Consider the following 17,587-nt stretch of genomic DNA (forward strand, 5'->3'; position numbering starts at 1 on the left):
CTTGAGAACTTTTTGACGGTCTTGGATTTTTGTTGTCGGATACTATATGAAACAAGTTGTGGAATATCGATCTTCTTTTAATTCTTCAAAATCATAGTCTCTCCGGGCTGATTTGGCATCAACGCATGACGCAAGATGGTATCAGATTGCGTCTTAGCACGCAAGTAGATAACCACACCATCGCCCTTCGCGTCGGATCGCATGTTTCAGTTGCAATTCCCTACTAATTCAAGTAAGCGCTATGCCTTTAGTCGTATCAATGAACACTAGTATGAGAAATGGAAGGTATTGCGCGAGTATTGCGCAAGATGGTTCAGGAGAATCGCCATATGAGGTTGACAGGGATCCGCTAGGTAAGCCTATAGAAAGATGGCCGAAATCGCAGTTCAGTTGCGAGGTCAACTTGTGCAAGTCTTAAATCCCTTGATAACAACGTTGGGAGTTGGAATGCTGCACCCCTTTATGACACGACGGCTGGGATATTCTTCATCGTGATATGGCTCTGCGCATAAACACTCACGCCAAGGTAATACTAATGCATTTTACGATCGCTTCCAGTGGATACTGGTCTGTTGCAGGAGCCAATCTTTCCTAGGTGAGTGGAAAAGGCGTGATGATGTTGAATTGCGACATTTGTGTTGTCTGTACTGGATAACTTAGTAGGATGTTTCCTTCGGGAAGCTCTTTTCCAGCAGTTCCCATCAACAAAGTGAGCTCTGCCCCAGAGCTACGCTTTAGTGTCTTCATCTGCAAGTCTTAATCAATCGCAAACTATTGATGGCCGAGGTCATGAATTGAAAAGGTTGACCTACCCTGATTGGTCGAGACGGGGGAGAGCTCAACTGGACTGCTGCGAAGACCCCATCCACCTGTTGCTATCTACTTGTAGTAGAAGTTGGGCTTTCATTTCGACGACTTATGAATGTACCGAAGAATGTCCTTCTTGAATGCCGTAATGTGTTTGACACCTTGTCGAGCCGTGTTGGAGTGCCTTGTTGGCGCCCCGCATCAGATCATGCCCCTCATGGCCCCGCGTCAAGTCATGACTCAGCATTCTTGACTTCCGGTCTGTTCTTCTGTTGTCCTCAATGCGAACTCCTATATGATCAATCACATAGGGACACATTGTCCTATTTTGGATATAGGGGAGCCTCCAGCCTAACATCATTAACATGCCAAGGCCGATGAGTAAAGTGATCTCTAGAGCGTCACATGGATGGTAAGACGCTAGTCCTAATCGGGTTACTACGTCATAGATGAGGGACGGGACATGTCCGCGAGGAACTTCACTTTGCCTCTCTCTTTAACACGTCTCTTCTATTGGAGTCTTTTGATCACTTTGAATCAGCCATAATGCCGCTCGTTGTTCCAGGAATCAACTCATCATTTGGAGATAAGTCCCAGTGGGTCAACAAGCTGATGGGCAAGACAATTAGCGACACCAGTAACGAGACAGTATGTCGTCAATGAGAAAAGGTCGACATGGGCACGACAATCTGACTCCTTTGATAGTCCTTTGCAAAGAAAGATCTTCCTGAAACTCATCGGGTGTTGAAGCCAGGTGACATGAAGACCATGGATCATGATCCGAACAGGTAAGGCCTCACATCGCAAGTGCCATGGAGCCGATGACTGTGTTGCTAACGGCACACTAGACTCAACATCCACGTTAACGATGATGGAATGGTCCATGATGTGAATTACGGTTAAATCTAGCTTCGATTTACTGGACCTGGTCGTCCAGTCTCAAACCACAATAACAAATTGAACCGATCGAATGTCTACGTAGTTGTTAAAAGTCTATTGCTACTCTCGGGGTACTCTCTTGTATAGATTACCTCACTCAGCCTTCCACCGTAGCAGAGTAAGCGAGTGTCGCGGGAACACATACGACCCATTTCCATTCCAGGTTGACTCCTGGATCGCCACTTCTTCCTTGCCCTTCATATTCGTCACGGCCAAATCGCTCGCAGTGACCGTAAAGACAGTAACTTCTCCCTGGGCTCCCTCAACCCGACTTTCCAAATCTTGAGTGTCGTGAATATTCACCACAGCAACGTTGACAAACCCGTCATCCCCGACAGTAGCACTAACATCCAACCAGGGCGTCTCCTTGGCACTTCGAATCCACTGGGGAGTGGTCTCACCGTCGTATGTCCCACAAGAAACATGACTTGCAACTGTCCAGCCACGCATGTAGCGCGAGAATAACCAAAGTGGCCACCAGGTGGTCTGCTTGGTGATTCCTTCTGGGCTGGTCATCAAGGGCGAAATGACGTTCACAGTCTGCGCGATACATGCCATGCTGACATCCTTGCTCTTTCGGACAAAGACGTTCAGCCAGGCGGCAACTGCGAGTGCGTCGGAGAGGGTGTAGTTCTCTTCGGCGCCTTGGCTTCCCTCTGCACGGATTGGATCCCAGACGTTCCACTCATCGAAGCAGATTGTCGGGCGAAGTTGCTCCGGGGGCACTTTGTTCTCTACCCTGGCAAGATCGATCAAGGCAGATGTGATTTCAATTGCGCGCTCGGCTGCCAGTGGTGCTGTCACGTTGTGCAGATGGGATGATGAGGATGTGTAGAGATGGATGCTGTGCATGTCAATCAAGGGAACGGAGCTGGTTGATAATGCGGAGTGAGCAGGCACAAGACACTGGTTTAGTGTGTAGTAATCCCAGGAAGCAGTACCATCTTGACCGCAGAGAATCAAGATGAGGGTGGGATCCAGGAGTTTGAGAGCTGCGAGAAGAGCCGTTAGCGCGAAGTTTCTTCTGACAGTGAGATGATGCATTACCTTTGGCCCATTGAATAGCCTTGTGAGCGTATGCTTCTTTGGTCATCTGCTCTACCTGCCAGGGACCCCAGCACTCGTTTCCAAGGGCCCAGTACTTGACCTGTGCAGGTTGTTAGATTGAATCTAGCGCAAAGGGTTGCATCTCTCATCTGAAAATACATTGTAGGGCTCTTCACGGCCATTTTTTCGTCTTAGATTGGCATAGTAAGTGTTGCCAGTTCCATTGCAGTATTCAACCCAACCCAAGGCTAAAGCGGCCCAACGTCAGTATCTTTTCTTGTTGTGGCTGGATTCAATGCTAAGCTAACATACCTTCATCCAAGGTGCCGGTACCAAAGTTGAAGCAAAGGTATGGCTCCGTTCCGAGAGCCTCACACCATTGCATGAATTCATCAGTGCCAAATTGATTCGTCTCGGTTCCGAGCCATGCTAGCTCTGGTCTTTAAACAAGCCAACATCAGCGAAGTTCTAGCAAAAACCAATGTCACCTAAGGAGTAGTCATACCGCGCTGGCCGTTGGTTTTTAGGACCAACGCCATCAAGCCAGTGATATGTCGCGCAGAAATTGCCGCCGGGGTACCGAACGACGGGAATGTTGAGCCCCTTCAACGCCTCCAGGACGTCTTTGCGGAATCCCTTTTCATCCGATAACGGGTTTCCGGGGTCATAGATGCCACCATAGATACACCGTCCCATATGCCTGCAAAACCTATTAGTTCACATCATACAGGTATAAAAAGTCCGAGAAGCCCTACTCAGTAAAGCCAGCATAAATGTTCGGGTTGATCTTGGAAATGCGCCTTGCTGGGTGCACAGAGATGAGAGGCGTCTCATGATCTTCCAATTTGGTAAAGGTCGTCATCTTTTGTATGAGATGGGAGGTTTGTTTCTACTGTATATGTTCGAGGCGTCACTCTGGCTAAATAGGCGATTCAACTGATCCCAAGTCGCGGTTAACTTTAGGGGAAAGTTGTCCTTGATAAAGTTAGAAACGTGCGATTCAAAAAAAGACAAAGAAAAGAAGCGAATCGTACGTAGATCGTAGGTGATTTATCAAAATAACCGACATCTCGGGCCTTGAAGCGGCAAAACTCCTGCGGGGGAACAGTTGTGAGATCCGGACGATGACGCTGGCATTGGTTCTAGTAGCGCCTGTGGTGGCTACCGGGAAAACGACACAAAGTCCTCGGTTATCTTTTTAGATCAAAGATTGACCAATCAACCATTGAGTCCACAGTCTAGCCTCACGATCCCCCCCGACACGAAAGAAATGTGGGAGATGTTCCGTCAATCACAGGCTCAATCGTGCGCCACATATATTTCCTCTCCGCTTGCCACAAACTTTCACCTCGGACCATTTCCAGCGGAATTAAAAAAAAAAAAACTTGAACCGATTGGAGACCATTTTTCGGCATTTTCCCCGTTTAAACCACGCTATGTTAGTGTCGTCCATGCGTTGACTGCCCCGTGAAGTATACGGTTCTCCGGAGTCATGTCTGATTGCCCCATTTGGTTCAAGTGTTCTTGGGTACTTCCATATATTAAGAAAGGATACCCCGGACATTGGTGACATGTGGAGGTAGATCTTCAACCCCATATTAATCTAAAAAAAACCCCCACTTTTCAAAGTCATGCGTCTCTCGCCAGCATGGTACCAGGTATGAATGGAAAATTCCATGAAAAGGACGGTGCTCATGTTTCAATATAGTTTCTGGTCGGTGTCTTTGCCTCTCTTGGATCATTTCTTTATGGATGTATGTCTCCAACCTTCAATCCGAACACGCAGAAGCTAACATGGTTGCAGATGATCTGGGGGTCATTGCAGAGGTGCTTGTCTGTCAATCATTTAAAACCAAGTTTCAAGCAGATGATACGCAAACGTAAGTCTCGCACAGCACACGAGATGTGGAAATCTCTAACAACGGCGCAGAGGATTAGTCGTGTCTCTCTTCACGGCTGGCGCATGCATCGGTGCTGGCTTCGCAGGTCCAAGTGGCGATTATTTAGGAAGACGACGGACCATCTCATTGGGATGTTTCATTTTCACTCTCGGAGGTGGTCTCCAAACCGGTGCGAAAACAATTGCCTATCTATACAGTGGACGATGCCTGGCCGGATTAGGGTAGGTGACCTCTCTCAGAAACAGAGACCAGAGCAAACACTAACTACCTTGTTTCTTAGCGTTGGTTTTCTAACGATGATGATTCCTCTCTATCAAGCTGAGATCTGTCACCCCAGCATCCGTGGCCGAGTGACAGGACTGCAGCAATTCATGCTTGGCATTGGGTCGCTCTGTGCCGGATGGATTGGTTATGGAACCTACACCGGCTTTGCAGCGAATGACAATGCCCAATGGCGACTGCCTCTTGGTTTGCAGATTGCCCCTGCGGTTCTGTTGGGTCTATTGATCTCTTTCTTCCCCGAGGTAGGCTTTGGTTTCCATCGGCTCAAGCCCAATTGCTAACATGTGTACAGTCACCTCGCTGGCTCATCGACCACAACCGAGCCGAAGAGGGATTGCGCACATTGGCCAAGCTGCATGCCCATGGGGACGAAAACGATGCTTGGGTCCAGGCAGAATTTTCTCAAATTCAAGAGAGCATCACATTTGAACATGAGAACGAGGCAAAGTCGTATGTCGAGCTGTTGACCAATCGCTCCTCGTTCCGTCGGCTGTTCCTTTGCTGTGCCTTGCAAGCTTCGGGACAGATGACCGGTGTATCCGCTATTCAGTAAGTATACAATGATTTACCACTGCCAGTCGGTCAACAGAGAATCATTTAGCTAACACGATATAAAGATACTACTCACCCACTATTTACGGCCAAATCGGAATTTCCAACCAAGACACATTGAAGTACCAGGCAATCAATTCCATCATCGCATTGATCGGACAGTTCCTGTGCATGATGTATATTGATCGCTTTGGTCGTCGCTGGACTCTGATCTTCGGTAACCTCGGCAATATGGTGACCTTCATCATTGCAACCGTGCTGCTTGCACAGTTCCCTCCATCAAGCAACAACACCGGAGCGCACTGGGGCTTTATCATCATGACTTGGTTGTATAATTTCTCCTTTTCGGCAACCTGTGGTCCTCTGACCTGGATCATTCCAGCCGAGGTGTTCGACACTCGCACACGTGCCAAGGGTGTATCGATTGCCACGATGATTTCGTACGCTTTCAACACGATGATCGGTCAGGTCACACCCATTGCGATGACGAACATTGGATACCGCTTTTACTACCTATTTGTCATTTGCAACTTCACCAATGCGCTCTTCTTTTGGCTCTTACTTCCGGAGACAAAGCAGGTACCTCTCGAGGAAATGAACCGAATGTTCACAAACGCGCCATGGATTGTGCCGGGAAGTCGCAAGGAAAACTATATGACTCATGATCTGGAGCGAAAGGTTGAAGAGCAGGAAGTGAAGCAAGATGCGCTCCACGTTGAGTAGAGCATAGCCACAGGGGAGGAGTTGGAGGGGACATCGTTTGTGTTGCACGTGTGGAAAGCCAAGTTGATTTGGCATTGAGACAAATTCACAACGTGGGTAGTTACCAATGGAGTGAAATGTTCATAAATTTCGAGGATTTCAGAACAAAGTCTCTTAGAGATTATCTATAACGCTAGTAAGTAGCCAAGGCATGCCTTCGTATAATACCTGTAGGGACATTTGCTTCTTCGATCGTTAATTTGATCTACATCTTACAGCGCTAGCATGGATATATTTGCCAACTACCCTCCCAGGTCATCCATGGATGTTGACCCATCATTCCGAGTCCGAGCTGTATCCTCCCAAGCCAAGCGAAACCGGGGGTGGTTTGATCGGGCTTTTTGGCTTTAGTTGCCCCTTCTCTGTGTCTGTCACCACCTTGGGCTGTGTGGCAGGATTTGTACGTTCAGACGTTGTAACAGAAGCAGCAGGTGTTGATTCATCAGACCTAGAAGTCCCTTGATCCATTTTCTTTGTACTTGGACTGCCAGCTCCAGCCTGATTTTGCGAATCTTTCCCATTCTGCGTGTCCTTCACCGCGACGTTCTCGTTGACTGAAGCTTTGCGCTTCTTTCCTGGAATCAGTGAGTTCCGGTGTTTATCGTGTCTTCTCTTGCGAGCCAGAGCGGTCCATTCTTCTCCTTTCACGCGTGTCACATCCGACGAGGTTGTCTCAAGTAGTGCTTTCTGCGCCTCCTCACGCTGTCGGCGGAAGGCTTCAAGTTGCTCTGCCGTCTCCCTCTTCACAGCAGCCTCCTTGGCGCGGGTTGACTCGAGAATAGAATCCAGGAACTCGATTTCGTCTTCATCAAGGGATCGAAATTGGTTTTTCAGACGGGATTTCTCTTCAAAGGCTTCTTGTTTGGCCACTGCATAGTAACCGAGGAAAATCACCCTAACATGTTAGCCAGATTCCCTGGATAAAATGTCCGCCCTTTGTTCTGTTCGTTCGTGTAGACGGCAGCTGGCAAGATATAGTTGCGCTCACTTTTGTTGCGTTCCAGCACCTCAAAGAGACTTTTGCCGTCATCCTGCTTCCCTATTTCAGCCTTCCGTCTCCGCTCTTCCTCTAGCTCCTGCTGCGCTCTGAGCCACTCATCGTCCCGCTCGATCGGCTGCTCGTTTGTTCCGGATGAAACGAACCCGGATGACATGGTGATAGGGCAGGGTGAAATGATTTGGGTCACGGGATACAGGACTCGGGTATAACGGTCGGCCGGAGTGTGAAATTATCCGGCGTTGGGGAACCGGAATGGGATGTGGGGGGGGCGTGGAATGGACCGAAACGCGGGCGAATAATATTGTTGGACTAGGAGACTGAGAAATTTCTGGAAAGGGAAGTTTTGCGTAAGAAAATGAGAAATTGGAGACTTTCGGAGAAGTGGGAGAGATGAGTCGATCTCAATTGGAAGATGTGGGCCAACATGAGTGGAAACGTGCGTTTGGGCCAGAATGGTTCGTCTTGGTGTCCCCTTTGGTTATACCCTCAAAAACATTCCCACGGCTCCAGTAGGACGGTGTAAGTTTCTCTCACAATGGAATTGGATATGGCCTGTCGGGTAAATTCTTGATCACCCTTTCCACCGGTTTGTTGATGAGTGTTGTGTACGGAGCAGAAGCAAACGGAAGCAGGAGCACTATGGTCCAATTTCCACCCCACTCCCCTCTCCCCCCACGACATCATCGCTCTTGGACCTGCCCACTTTAAAGTCGAGACACTATATAAAGAACACCTGTCTCTTGAGATCCTTTCTTTTTTTTAAAACTATTATTCCATCGCTCAAAATATACCAAGATGTCGAACCAACACACTCAGTATGTCCCTAGTAACGTATTGCGATCCAAGCCATCGTCTTAACCCTTCTTCCTCCACAGGAAGACCTACACCCTCAACACTGGCGCCAAGATCCCCGCCATTGGTTTGGGAACATGGCAGTCCAAGCCTAATGAGGTCCGCGTGGCCGTGAAGGACGCCCTTCTCGCCGGCTACCGCCACATTGACACCGCTCTGGCTTACGGCAATGAGGCCGAGGTTGGTGCTGGTATCAAAGATTCCGGCGTGCCCCGCGAAGAGATTTGGATCACCACCAAGCTGGATAACCCCTGGCACAAGCGCGTGGCTGAGGGTATTGATTCCTCTCTCAAGGACCTCGGCACCGATTATGTCGACCTCTACTTGGTTCACTGGCCCAGCTCCACCGACCCTAATGACTTGTCTAAGCACCTGCCCGACTGGGACTTCATCAAGACTTGGTAAGTAAAGCTTCGAATCTATTCAGGGCGAACTCTTGCTGACTCCTCATGCTCACCACAGGCAAGAAGTGCAGAAGCTGCCTGCCACCGGCAAGGTCCGCAACATCGGTGTCTCTAACTTCGGAATTAAGAATCTGGAGAGGCTCCTGAATGATCCCAGCTGCAAGATCGTGCCCGCTGTTAACCAGATTGAGCTGCACCCCAACAACCCCTCCCCCAAGCTGGTCGCCTACAACACCTCCAAGGGCATCCACTCCACTGGTTACTCCTGCCTGGGCTCCACAAACTCGCCCTTGTACAAGGATCCCACTCTCCTGAAGATCGCGGAGCAGAAGGGAAAGACCCCTCAACAAGTGCTCCTCGTTTGGGGTATCCAGAAGGGATGGAGTGTCATTCCAAAGTCCGTGAGCAAGTCTCGCATTGAGGCCAACTTTGATATTAATGGCTGGGAGTTGACTGCCGATGAGGTGAACCAGCTCGACAATCTGAAGGACCGCTTCAAGGTCTGCGGTGACGCCTGGCTTCCCATCAAGGTGTTCTTTGGCGATGACGAGTAAAGAAGTTGAAAATGATGAGTATTTTATGAGTACATAGGCTGTAGATACCAAAAGAATTATTTTGCCTTGCCAACAACAACTATTAAAATAAGCTCATAGTCTATAATTGTCAAAAATTTTAGATTTAAGCACAAAAAATCCAACATTAAGCGAACGCGACTGGCGTCGTTCTGTTCCGATGTCCTCGTGAGAGCAAGATATCAAACACAACATACAGTGCAAACACGAAAAACAGAGCCTCTTTTTGGTCACGAGAGTGGCGTCGCACAGCCACTGCGGAGCATCGGGTCAGAGGCGGAGAGATAAGGGTGTAGGTATGCCCGTGGACCCGTCATCAGGCATCCTTCCTCTCTTCTCGGCATCCATTCCGACTATCTTTAGTGCACTATTCATCTTTGAAACTTCATCATGGCGCCTTCAGCAGGCCACCTGCTGCTTCCTAAAATATGGAGGGCAGCAAGGTATGTCTCCCCTTTTCTGTTGCTATATCGAGTTGCAATGGAGCCACTGACCAATATGCTCCTAGGTTCGCCTACACTAAGGCCTCAAAGGCTTTACGTTCCAAATTGCCAGAGCCCACAGAGTCTCACTCGGTGCGGTACGAACTTGCCTATGCCCGAATTAACCCTCGTCAGCCAATCAGCCGTGCCGCTGCTATCCGTCAAGCCCGCAGTCGCCACTTCTCGACCCGTGCAGCCGGCGCCTTCGCCTCTGCGATTCGATCCGGACTAGGAGCTGAGACCACCACACGTGCTACATCTCGCATTGTGTCTAAAATCAGTCAACTCAGTAGCCGTGCACCTTTCGCGTCTACTCTTCGTCCCAATCTGACCGGTGGCACCCTTGGCCGGACTGCTGGTGGATACGCTGCTGGAGCTGGCCGTTTTGGTGGAGCTAGATACTTTTCTCATGGGCCTGCAGCACCAGCACAAGTCATTCAGAATGTGTCGCAGGGCGTCCGCGCTTTCTTCTTGTCTGGGCAGAAAGTTCGCTTCGACGGCATCAATCCCCACACAGGAGAGAAGCGGTACAAGACAGTCAGCAAGCTGCAAGACCAAGCAGATCGAAAGATGAATTCACACCTGCACAGCGCGCCCGGTTCGTATGTTGAATTCCAGGTTTCCCCGACCATCACCGCACTCAGTGCTGCTGGTGGTGTCGGCAACCAGGACCGCTCCGCTTTGTGTAACTCTCTGAACTCTGAGGGTCTTATGGATCTGCTTTCTGCCGATTTTGCCCGTGCTTTGAAGGATTTCTCTGCCGTGATGAACGATCTCAAGCGTCTTTCATCACTTGGTGATCTTCCGATCTCCCTTCACGACCGATCAACCATACGGGTGCGCTTCCCGGGCTGTGATGCGGAAACCGTAGAGGAACTGTGTTGCGAGGTCGGGATTCAGCGAGGCCGAGTCGTGCAGGATGAAGACTTTGATATTTGCAATGGTGCTGATTTGGCTCTCTTGTTCCCTTTTGCACCGAGCGTTGCCACTTCTTCCGACACTCATTATTACTTTGAAACCCCCCCAAACTCGCAAGCACAGTATCCAGCGGATCTTGACTGGCAAGGTATGATGACACCAGAAAGCTGCACAACGTTGTCGCCGGGCGGCAGTCGTGATTCGGGCAATGCCATCAGTTTCGATGACAGTGAGCTGTTTGGTGCAAATCCTTGGAGATCTTCCACCAAAAGCTACTCTAGTATCAACATTAGTGAACTTGGAGATCAGCCTTTCTTCCCGGAAATCTCCAGCTCTGGTCAACACGAGAACAAATCTGCACATGAAGGTATCGAGGGGATTTACAAGTTTCTAGCTGAGTGTGATCAAGCTAAGCGTTGAGGGACAGACGCTTAGACTGGGTATTCTTTTTCTCCTTTTTCCATTTCTGCCACCACTCTTTTGATCCTATTTTCTTAATTTTTCTTAATCCCTTTTTTTTCCATTGGCACGTATTCTAGGCTGAGACCGGGACTACACACCACACATGATGATACAGATACCACTCCACTCTTTAACACTTCTTTCGGTGTTATATTTAGTCAATTGAATGAGGTCCTATTGAAAAATCACTCTCGTTAATGAAACTCATGTCACTGCTTAAATCCAGTGCAATACAACATATGAGCCGTGCGCTTGACAAAAACAACCCTAGAAATAGGTATTTTTGTCATTTTAGCCTCAACAACACGATTCGGCCGAGGATATAATTCCGGGCCAAAGCATTGCACTGTCAAAATTTTTGTTGGCACACACTTATTTTACTAAGAAATTTCGCTTTTTTGCAAAGACTGACCCGGCTGAAGAACGCAGCACGTGCCGGGCTTGGGGGACATGAATAATGAGTCTTGTCGAAAGCAAATGGCGATTCCCTAGCAGTTTCCCTGGCTTTGAAGTTTTCATTTGCCTTTGTTAACAGGTCTCCGTTTTCATTTGTCGGGTTCCTGGCGCAAGATCAATCCCCCTACAACGGGGTCTCAAAGTTCATCTTCCATCAACTGGGCCAAATCAACTAGTTTTAACGCCTTTCTCTGCTTCCATTTGTGGCAGTTGAGGATGCTGGTGCAATAGTAATACAACGTAATTGAACAGAGACAAATTGCTTAACTTCGTATCGTGGGGCGTGCCTAACATGGTCCTCCCGCGCCGAATTTGGGGAGATCGACGATGATCGTCCCATCTGGAGACGGGGCATTAATGCCGCGCTGATGTTCAAATTACGTTACATTCCCTCCCCTTAACTATCTAGGCAATCTTGAGTGGTTTCAAGGCCGCAGATCACCTCGTCTTCATTGTTGTTGCGTTGCATCTACCCCGGACAAGATAGCAATTGTCAAGATTTAACAGAGCATGCCTTTCAATGCCGTACATTTACACGTCTTGGCAGCATCCAGAAATGGTCATTTGTACGGAAATAGTTCTGATCCCATGCTTGGATAGCTCTATGTGGGTCTGACAGTGTCTTCAGGATTCCGGCTTCAAGCTCCGCAAAAACGGGCAGAAACACATCTCGCTGAGGAATATAAAGAGATCTAACTAATACCAAACATTGAAACGGCATCGCAGAGAACCAATCTACATCCAAACCCATTGCCTCCAGACGGCCAATATGCGATGCCTCATTCCATTTATACCTCTACTGGCTTCCTCCACTGCAGCAGCTGTAATCTCAAGTGCTGCTACCGCACCTATCACCACTGCGGCTTCGGGAAATCCCTTCTCTGGACACCAGTTTTATGTCAATCCATATTATGCATCTAAAGTCTCAGCATCGGCAATGCCATCCATGACGGGTGCTGCTAAAGCCGCCGCAAGTGCAGCTGCTGAAGTTCCGTCCTTTTATTGGCTGTGGGTGTATTGCATAGATCTCCTATGCACCCCAAGTAACCCATTAAACTTGAGAACAACACTAAAATGGCCTTACAGGGATACTGCAGACAAGGTGCCAAAGATGGGCGAGCTGTTGGCCGACATCAGGGCTCAAAACAAAGCCGGTGCTAGCCCACCGATCGCGGGCCAATTCGTTGTGTACGATCTACCTGATCGTGACTGCGCGGCGTTGGCCAGCAATGGAGAGTTCTCTATCGCCAACGGCGGTGTTGCAAATTACAAAGCCTACATTGACGCCATTCGTGAGGTGCTGGTTGAATACTCTGATGTTCAGACTATTCTTGTCGTTGGTGGGTAGACATTCATGATCGGGTGGCTATTGTGTGTAGACACCTGGAATATTCGTTTCTAACAGTGTTTCTAGAACCTGACAGTCTGGCCAATTTGGTTACCAACATGGCTGTTCCAAAGTGTGCAGGCGCACATAACGCTTACTTGGAGTGCACTGACTATGCTGTCACTCAGCTGAACCTGGCCAATGTTGCTATGTATCTAGATGCTGGTAAGTATATTTCCTCATTCCTTAGATATAACAAATCAAAGAAGCGATGGAAGATCCTCCACATGATGCCGCATCAGTCACTTCCTAGTTACATACTTTATTGTGCTATTTCCCTGCAACGTCATCAAGGGATGCAATCATTCCTCATGTGGGCATTCTAAAAAGTGAAATAGGACACGCCGGATGGCTTGGCTGGCCTGCAAATCTGAGCCCAGCAGCTACACTTTACGCAAATGTCTACAACGCTGCTAAAAAACCCGCGTCTCTGCGCGGACTTGTCACCAACGTTTCCAACTACAACGGCTGGTCTCTCACTACCTGTCCATCGTACACGTCAGGAAATGCCAACTGCGATGAAAAGAAATACATAAACGCCCTTGCTCCCCTCCTTAAGAGTGCTGGCTGGGATGCCCACTTCATCACGGACACCGGTATGTGACCAGCCAGTCTTTGAACATAGCATCATATCAACCCCCCCTCCCATGAGACAAAGATGCCACGCTAACCACCTTGTTCTAGGGCGCAATGGAGTCCAGCCCACTTCCCAAAATGCCTGGGGCGATTGGTGCAATGTCAAGGGAACTGGTTTCGGTGTTCGACCAACCACCGATACCGGTGATGCCTTGGCCGATGCCTTTGTCTGGGTGAAGCCGGGCGGTGAGAGTGATGGTACTTCGGATTCCAGTGCGACTCGCTATGATGCCCACTGTAGATATAGCGATGCTCTCCAGCCTGCACCTGAGGCTGGCGCATGGTTCCAGGTGAGAGTCATCTAGCCCAAGGTGATTATTTATGCAATGCTCATGACTTTGTAGGCATACTTTGCACAGCTTGTGGAGAACGCCAATCCATCGCTTTGAGTTATTGGAATCTGACAGTTCTATGGGTTCAACACTGCATGGAACTACCAGTAGACAGGGTATGAAAAATCCTCTGAGTTCTCTAACTAACTTAAATGATAAAATCCGCTCTTTTTCTAGTCTGTGCGGATACAGCTGACCAAATCTATCTATCTATCTATCTACTATTTGCAAGGTCCAGTATTGCCAGACCAATCACCATGTTCCGTTCCGCCAAGCACCAATCAAAATGCAGAGTTACTCTTTGGCACACTTACCGCTTTTGGCCGAGCACCAATCAAAATGTAGAGTTACTCTCTGGCACACTTACCGCTTTTTGCGCCGTGGAAAATTGCAAAATTTTAAATGACAAAAGGCCGTTTCGAACATCCAACCATTGTAGGTGTGTTTGACCACTAGGCCACGTGGGCATATTCTTGATATCATTATATCAAAAGTGGTCTATGTATAATTTTTCTGGACTGATTCCAAGTCACATAATCTTTACTACTTATTCTTTACTACTCATGTATACCCTTCTTCACCTAAAAACCCTTCTTCACCTATATTTATATGCATAATTAACTCCATTTCTTTGCAAACTGGATTTTATATCCTTTACACTGCTATATAATATGTATATTGACCCCATTGTCTGAATATATATATCTAAAAAAAAAAATTAATATCCTGCATATATGTTACACATTTGTACACTACAATATTCCAATGTATAATACATATACCTTATCCACTGATTTTATCCTCTCATTTATTTAGTGTAGTGCCTTTCGCTCCACCTATACAGCCGAGGGCTAGGGCTTGCCTACTATATATAACTGCCCACGACTCACTTACTTCCTCTATCAATATACCTTCCCTGATACCTCACTTTATCCCATCCTTGGAATCCTTGGAATAGACAATGCCAACCGTCTCAAGTATCTTTTGTACCCGCTGTGGTTCTTCTACTCCCTTCGCTGGGTTACCAGATGAGCGTCGTCGGGTCCAATCGGCCAGATGTCCACCATGTACTACTGCCGTCCGCCGCGGCGAAGACAAGTGGATCACCAGAAACGGTGAAACCCGTCACTGTGCCAGTTGTGGCATTGGCTTTCCTGCCCGTTCGAAATATGCCAGGTGCCAGCCATGTCGTACGCAGGATCAGACTACTCTGCCAGCTCTGTTCACTATCTCTTCTACTCCTCGAGTATGTGATACATGTTCCAATGTCCTCCCACAGTATGAACAATCCCGTCGTGTCTGCCACCGTTGCCGCCGTCGGCAAGTATCCCAACGTTCAACTGCCAATACCCCTCTACCTACCCCTATCGAGACGCCTCTGCCAATGTTAATACACGCTCCCTCTTCGCCATTCCGGCCCATTGTCCCATCCCCAAGTTCAAGACCACCGGCGACGCCTATGACACCCGGGTGTCAGACATTCCCCTCTCCCCGGACTGGAACACCCGGAACACCAGTGCCGCCCCCTACGCTACGTTGTTGCAACTCATGTGGCGTTCGCCTTCCGCTGTCCCTTCAAAGGTACCGGTTCTGTGGTCCCTGTAGGGCAGTTAACCAGCGTGTACGTCGACGGGCGGGGGTCCCACGTGGCTTTCGGTCCAGTTTAGAGATACCTGATGCGTTAGATATTGGGGACTTGGTCGTGGAATGTTGTAAGTGCCATGCCCTTTTTTTCAAGAATGAGGTTCAAGTTACAATTGATGGCATTGAAAAATGCTGTATGCGGGGTGCGATTTTTGATGAATTGGATCCCCTATCGCTACCGGGCACTGTTTCTGATGATATTAAGCGCCTGTTCAGTACAAATGACACTGATGCTGTTCATTTTCGGAAGCACATTATGCAGCTGAACCAAGCATTGACCTTCACTTCGGTTTCTGCAACCCGTGATAGCCGTCTTAGTAGAAGTGAGGCCGTTTTGACGTATTCCATTGAGGGCACGAATCGTCATTTCTCGGGACCTTTACGTGGTATAGTTGATATCTTTTCCCGATTACCAATGATTCCTACTAATATTCTTCCAAGGTGAGAGCCCGTCATACGCTGGACTGTATATGATTGATCCTAATACCGCGGATGATATTCGCTCGAACATGAATCCAAACCTCCAGACCGCAGGGCGCCGTGTTATGTCAAAGATTAGCCGCTGGGTCGAGGCGAATAACGACTTTGTGCCTCTTTTTCGACGTGCACGGATAGCCTTAGAGGAGTCTCGCTTGCCCCAGTTACGTTTGAATGCCCAGCTACGACTTATACCAAATCCACAGGGTGGGCGCCAGTATGATCTACCGGTATCTACCCATGAAATTGGTGCTTTCCTTCCTGAATCAAATCGCCTTCGATACATTGACGCTGAATGGAGTCGCGAAAGTGGCCGTGATATATGTCTATATCTCCACGAACGACCAGATAGTCGCATAGATGCAGACTTCCCTAGGATTTCTGACTTGGTGCACGAAGTCGACGAAGTGTTAGGAATAGATGGACGGCCTCAATACCTTGCTTTGATTCACCAATCCCACCCTTTATACCTTCCCCTTCACTATGTGCTTTTTTGGCCAGAGGGTGGTGTAGGACATCACCGTGCGCTACGTCTTCGGAATACAACACAGTCTGGTGCGAGAAGAGTCCGTGATAAAATCACTCCGCAGATGTGGGCAAGGTTCCTACTCTATACCCGGTCAAATTCTTTCAATATCGTTCATCGAGGTGGGGCTCTCTTCCAGCAGTTCTTGGTTGACCTTTACCTTATGGTAGAGAAGGGACGTTTGGAGTTCTATTCTGCCCCGAGGAACCAGAAGAAGTTCCGTGCTGAACAATACACAAAGTAAGTATACTTTGCTTTACCTGAAACTATATACTAACCACTATATATAGGATTATCCAGTACCGCCGCAATGCTATGGAGCAAGGCATTCCAGCGAAGGACCTTGGGCGCCCAGTCATTTTACCCTCTTCATATAAAGGTGGCCCCCGCGATAGGACAAACTCATTCCGTAACTCTATTGCAATCATACAGCAGTATGGAACACCGTCTCTATTCGTTACATTCACAGCGAATCCCAATTGGCCGGAGGTCCAACGCAATCTATACAAATATACAAATGGTGACCCATCACAACGACACGGGGACCGCGCAGACCTGATTGCCCGGGTTTTGAAATGAAGCGTAAGCAGTTGATAGATGACTTTCTTAAGCATAAGATATTCAGTCATTGCTAGGCATATGTGTTTGTTATCGAGTATCAAAAGCGAGGCCTGCCTCACTCTCATATCCTTTTTTGGATCTCAAATTTCGACCATCATAACCCACGTGTTATTGATGACTTTGTCTGTGCAAAACTCCCGGACCCTGATGAAGATCCTATGCTTTTCGAATTGGTAACGTCTTACATGATGCACGGCCCCTGCGGAGACCTTCACCCCAATGCCGTCTGTATGGTCGAAAAGAATGGGCGGAAGGTATGCTCAAAAAGCTTTCCGAAGCCTTTTACCAATGAGACAATTCCACCAGATAACGCATACCCCATTTACCAACGCCGTCAAGGGTTCAGTCACACAGTGAAGCAGCCATTATATCGTGATCAAGATATCCAGATTGGTAACGAATAGGTGGTTCCTTTTAATCCATTCCTTCTCCGTAAATATCGCGCACATATCAATGTTGAGGTCTGTGCTGGGATGTTCGCTGTGAAGTACTTGCATAAGTATTTACACAAGGGCCCTGATCGGGCTA

The 17,587-nt window shown here is 48.3% G+C and overlaps 9 protein-coding genes across 9 annotated transcripts; 6 read left to right on the forward strand and 3 right to left on the reverse strand.

The window, feature by feature from the left end:
• Nucleotides 1-727: 727 nt before the first annotated feature.
• Pdw03_1541 (uncharacterized protein) lies at nucleotides 728-1,054 on the reverse strand (the record flags this gene model as incomplete). Its single annotated transcript, XM_066099934.1, has 3 exons — nucleotides 728-747; nucleotides 813-879; nucleotides 929-1,054. 3 exons carry the CDS (start codon nucleotides 1,052-1,054, stop codon nucleotides 728-730), a joined length of 213 nt encoding a protein of 70 aa, XP_065957661.1.
• Nucleotides 1,055-1,353: 299 nt separating this feature from the next.
• Nucleotides 1,354-1,710, forward strand: Pdw03_1542 (Proteinase inhibitor I78; the record flags this gene model as incomplete). Its single annotated transcript, XM_014679493.1, has 3 exons — nucleotides 1,354-1,455; nucleotides 1,513-1,595; nucleotides 1,656-1,710. 3 exons carry the CDS (start codon nucleotides 1,354-1,356, stop codon nucleotides 1,708-1,710), a joined length of 240 nt encoding a protein of 79 aa, XP_014534979.1.
• Nucleotides 1,711-1,839: 129 nt separating this feature from the next.
• Nucleotides 1,840-3,655, reverse strand: Pdw03_1543 (Alpha-L-arabinofuranosidase; the record flags this gene model as incomplete). The annotated part of the gene is made up of 6 exons (XM_014679492.1): nucleotides 1,840-2,738; nucleotides 2,794-2,893; nucleotides 2,953-3,041; nucleotides 3,106-3,233; nucleotides 3,299-3,493; nucleotides 3,549-3,655. 6 exons carry the CDS (start codon nucleotides 3,653-3,655, stop codon nucleotides 1,840-1,842), a joined length of 1,518 nt encoding a protein of 505 aa, XP_014534978.1.
• Nucleotides 3,656-4,424: 769 nt separating this feature from the next.
• On the forward strand, nucleotides 4,425-6,251 carry Pdw03_1544 (Major facilitator superfamily domain, general substrate transporter; the record flags this gene model as incomplete). The annotated part of the gene is made up of 7 exons (XM_014679491.2): nucleotides 4,425-4,451; nucleotides 4,502-4,547; nucleotides 4,598-4,673; nucleotides 4,724-4,915; nucleotides 4,975-5,218; nucleotides 5,269-5,525; nucleotides 5,594-6,251. 7 exons carry the CDS (start codon nucleotides 4,425-4,427, stop codon nucleotides 6,249-6,251), a joined length of 1,500 nt encoding a protein of 499 aa, XP_014534977.2.
• A 315-nt stretch (nucleotides 6,252-6,566) lies between these two features.
• Nucleotides 6,567-7,444, reverse strand: Pdw03_1545 (NEFA-interacting nuclear protein NIP30, N-terminal; the record flags this gene model as incomplete). The annotated part of the gene is made up of 2 exons (XM_014679490.1): nucleotides 6,567-7,159; nucleotides 7,279-7,444. 2 exons carry the CDS (start codon nucleotides 7,442-7,444, stop codon nucleotides 6,567-6,569), a joined length of 759 nt encoding a protein of 252 aa, XP_014534976.1.
• Nucleotides 7,445-8,085: 641 nt separating this feature from the next.
• Pdw03_1546 (Glycerol dehydrogenase Gcy1, putative) lies at nucleotides 8,086-9,100 on the forward strand (the record flags this gene model as incomplete). The annotated part of the gene is made up of 3 exons (XM_014679489.1): nucleotides 8,086-8,105; nucleotides 8,166-8,543; nucleotides 8,605-9,100. The coding sequence occupies 3 exons, from the start codon at nucleotides 8,086-8,088 to the stop codon at nucleotides 9,098-9,100; spliced, it is 894 nt and encodes a 297-aa protein (XP_014534975.1).
• Nucleotides 9,101-9,508: 408 nt separating this feature from the next.
• Pdw03_1547 (casein kinase II beta 2 subunit) lies at nucleotides 9,509-10,953 on the forward strand (the record flags this gene model as incomplete). Its single annotated transcript, XM_014679488.2, has 3 exons — nucleotides 9,509-9,561; nucleotides 9,627-10,885; nucleotides 10,946-10,953. The coding sequence occupies 3 exons, from the start codon at nucleotides 9,509-9,511 to the stop codon at nucleotides 10,951-10,953; spliced, it is 1,320 nt and encodes a 439-aa protein (XP_014534974.2).
• Nucleotides 10,954-12,205: 1,252 nt separating this feature from the next.
• On the forward strand, nucleotides 12,206-13,848 carry Pdw03_1548 (1, 4-beta cellobiohydrolase; the record flags this gene model as incomplete). Its single annotated transcript, XM_014679487.2, has 6 exons — nucleotides 12,206-12,444; nucleotides 12,523-12,776; nucleotides 12,851-12,988; nucleotides 13,162-13,419; nucleotides 13,508-13,749; nucleotides 13,804-13,848. 6 exons carry the CDS (start codon nucleotides 12,206-12,208, stop codon nucleotides 13,846-13,848), a joined length of 1,176 nt encoding a protein of 391 aa, XP_014534973.2.
• Nucleotides 13,849-14,976: 1,128 nt separating this feature from the next.
• Pdw03_1549 (ATP-dependent DNA helicase pif1) lies at nucleotides 14,977-16,997 on the forward strand (the record flags this gene model as incomplete). Its single annotated transcript, XM_066099935.1, has 7 exons — nucleotides 14,977-15,037; nucleotides 15,164-15,372; nucleotides 15,477-15,503; nucleotides 15,641-15,821; nucleotides 15,877-16,678; nucleotides 16,729-16,792; nucleotides 16,992-16,997. The coding sequence occupies 7 exons, from the start codon at nucleotides 14,977-14,979 to the stop codon at nucleotides 16,995-16,997; spliced, it is 1,350 nt and encodes a 449-aa protein (XP_065957662.1).
• Between the last annotated feature and the right edge of the window lie 590 nt (nucleotides 16,998-17,587).

Source organism: Penicillium digitatum, chromosome 5, assembly GCF_016767815.1.
Source record: "Penicillium digitatum chromosome 5, complete sequence".
NCBI lineage: Eukaryota > Fungi > Ascomycota > Eurotiomycetes > Eurotiales > Aspergillaceae > Penicillium > Penicillium digitatum.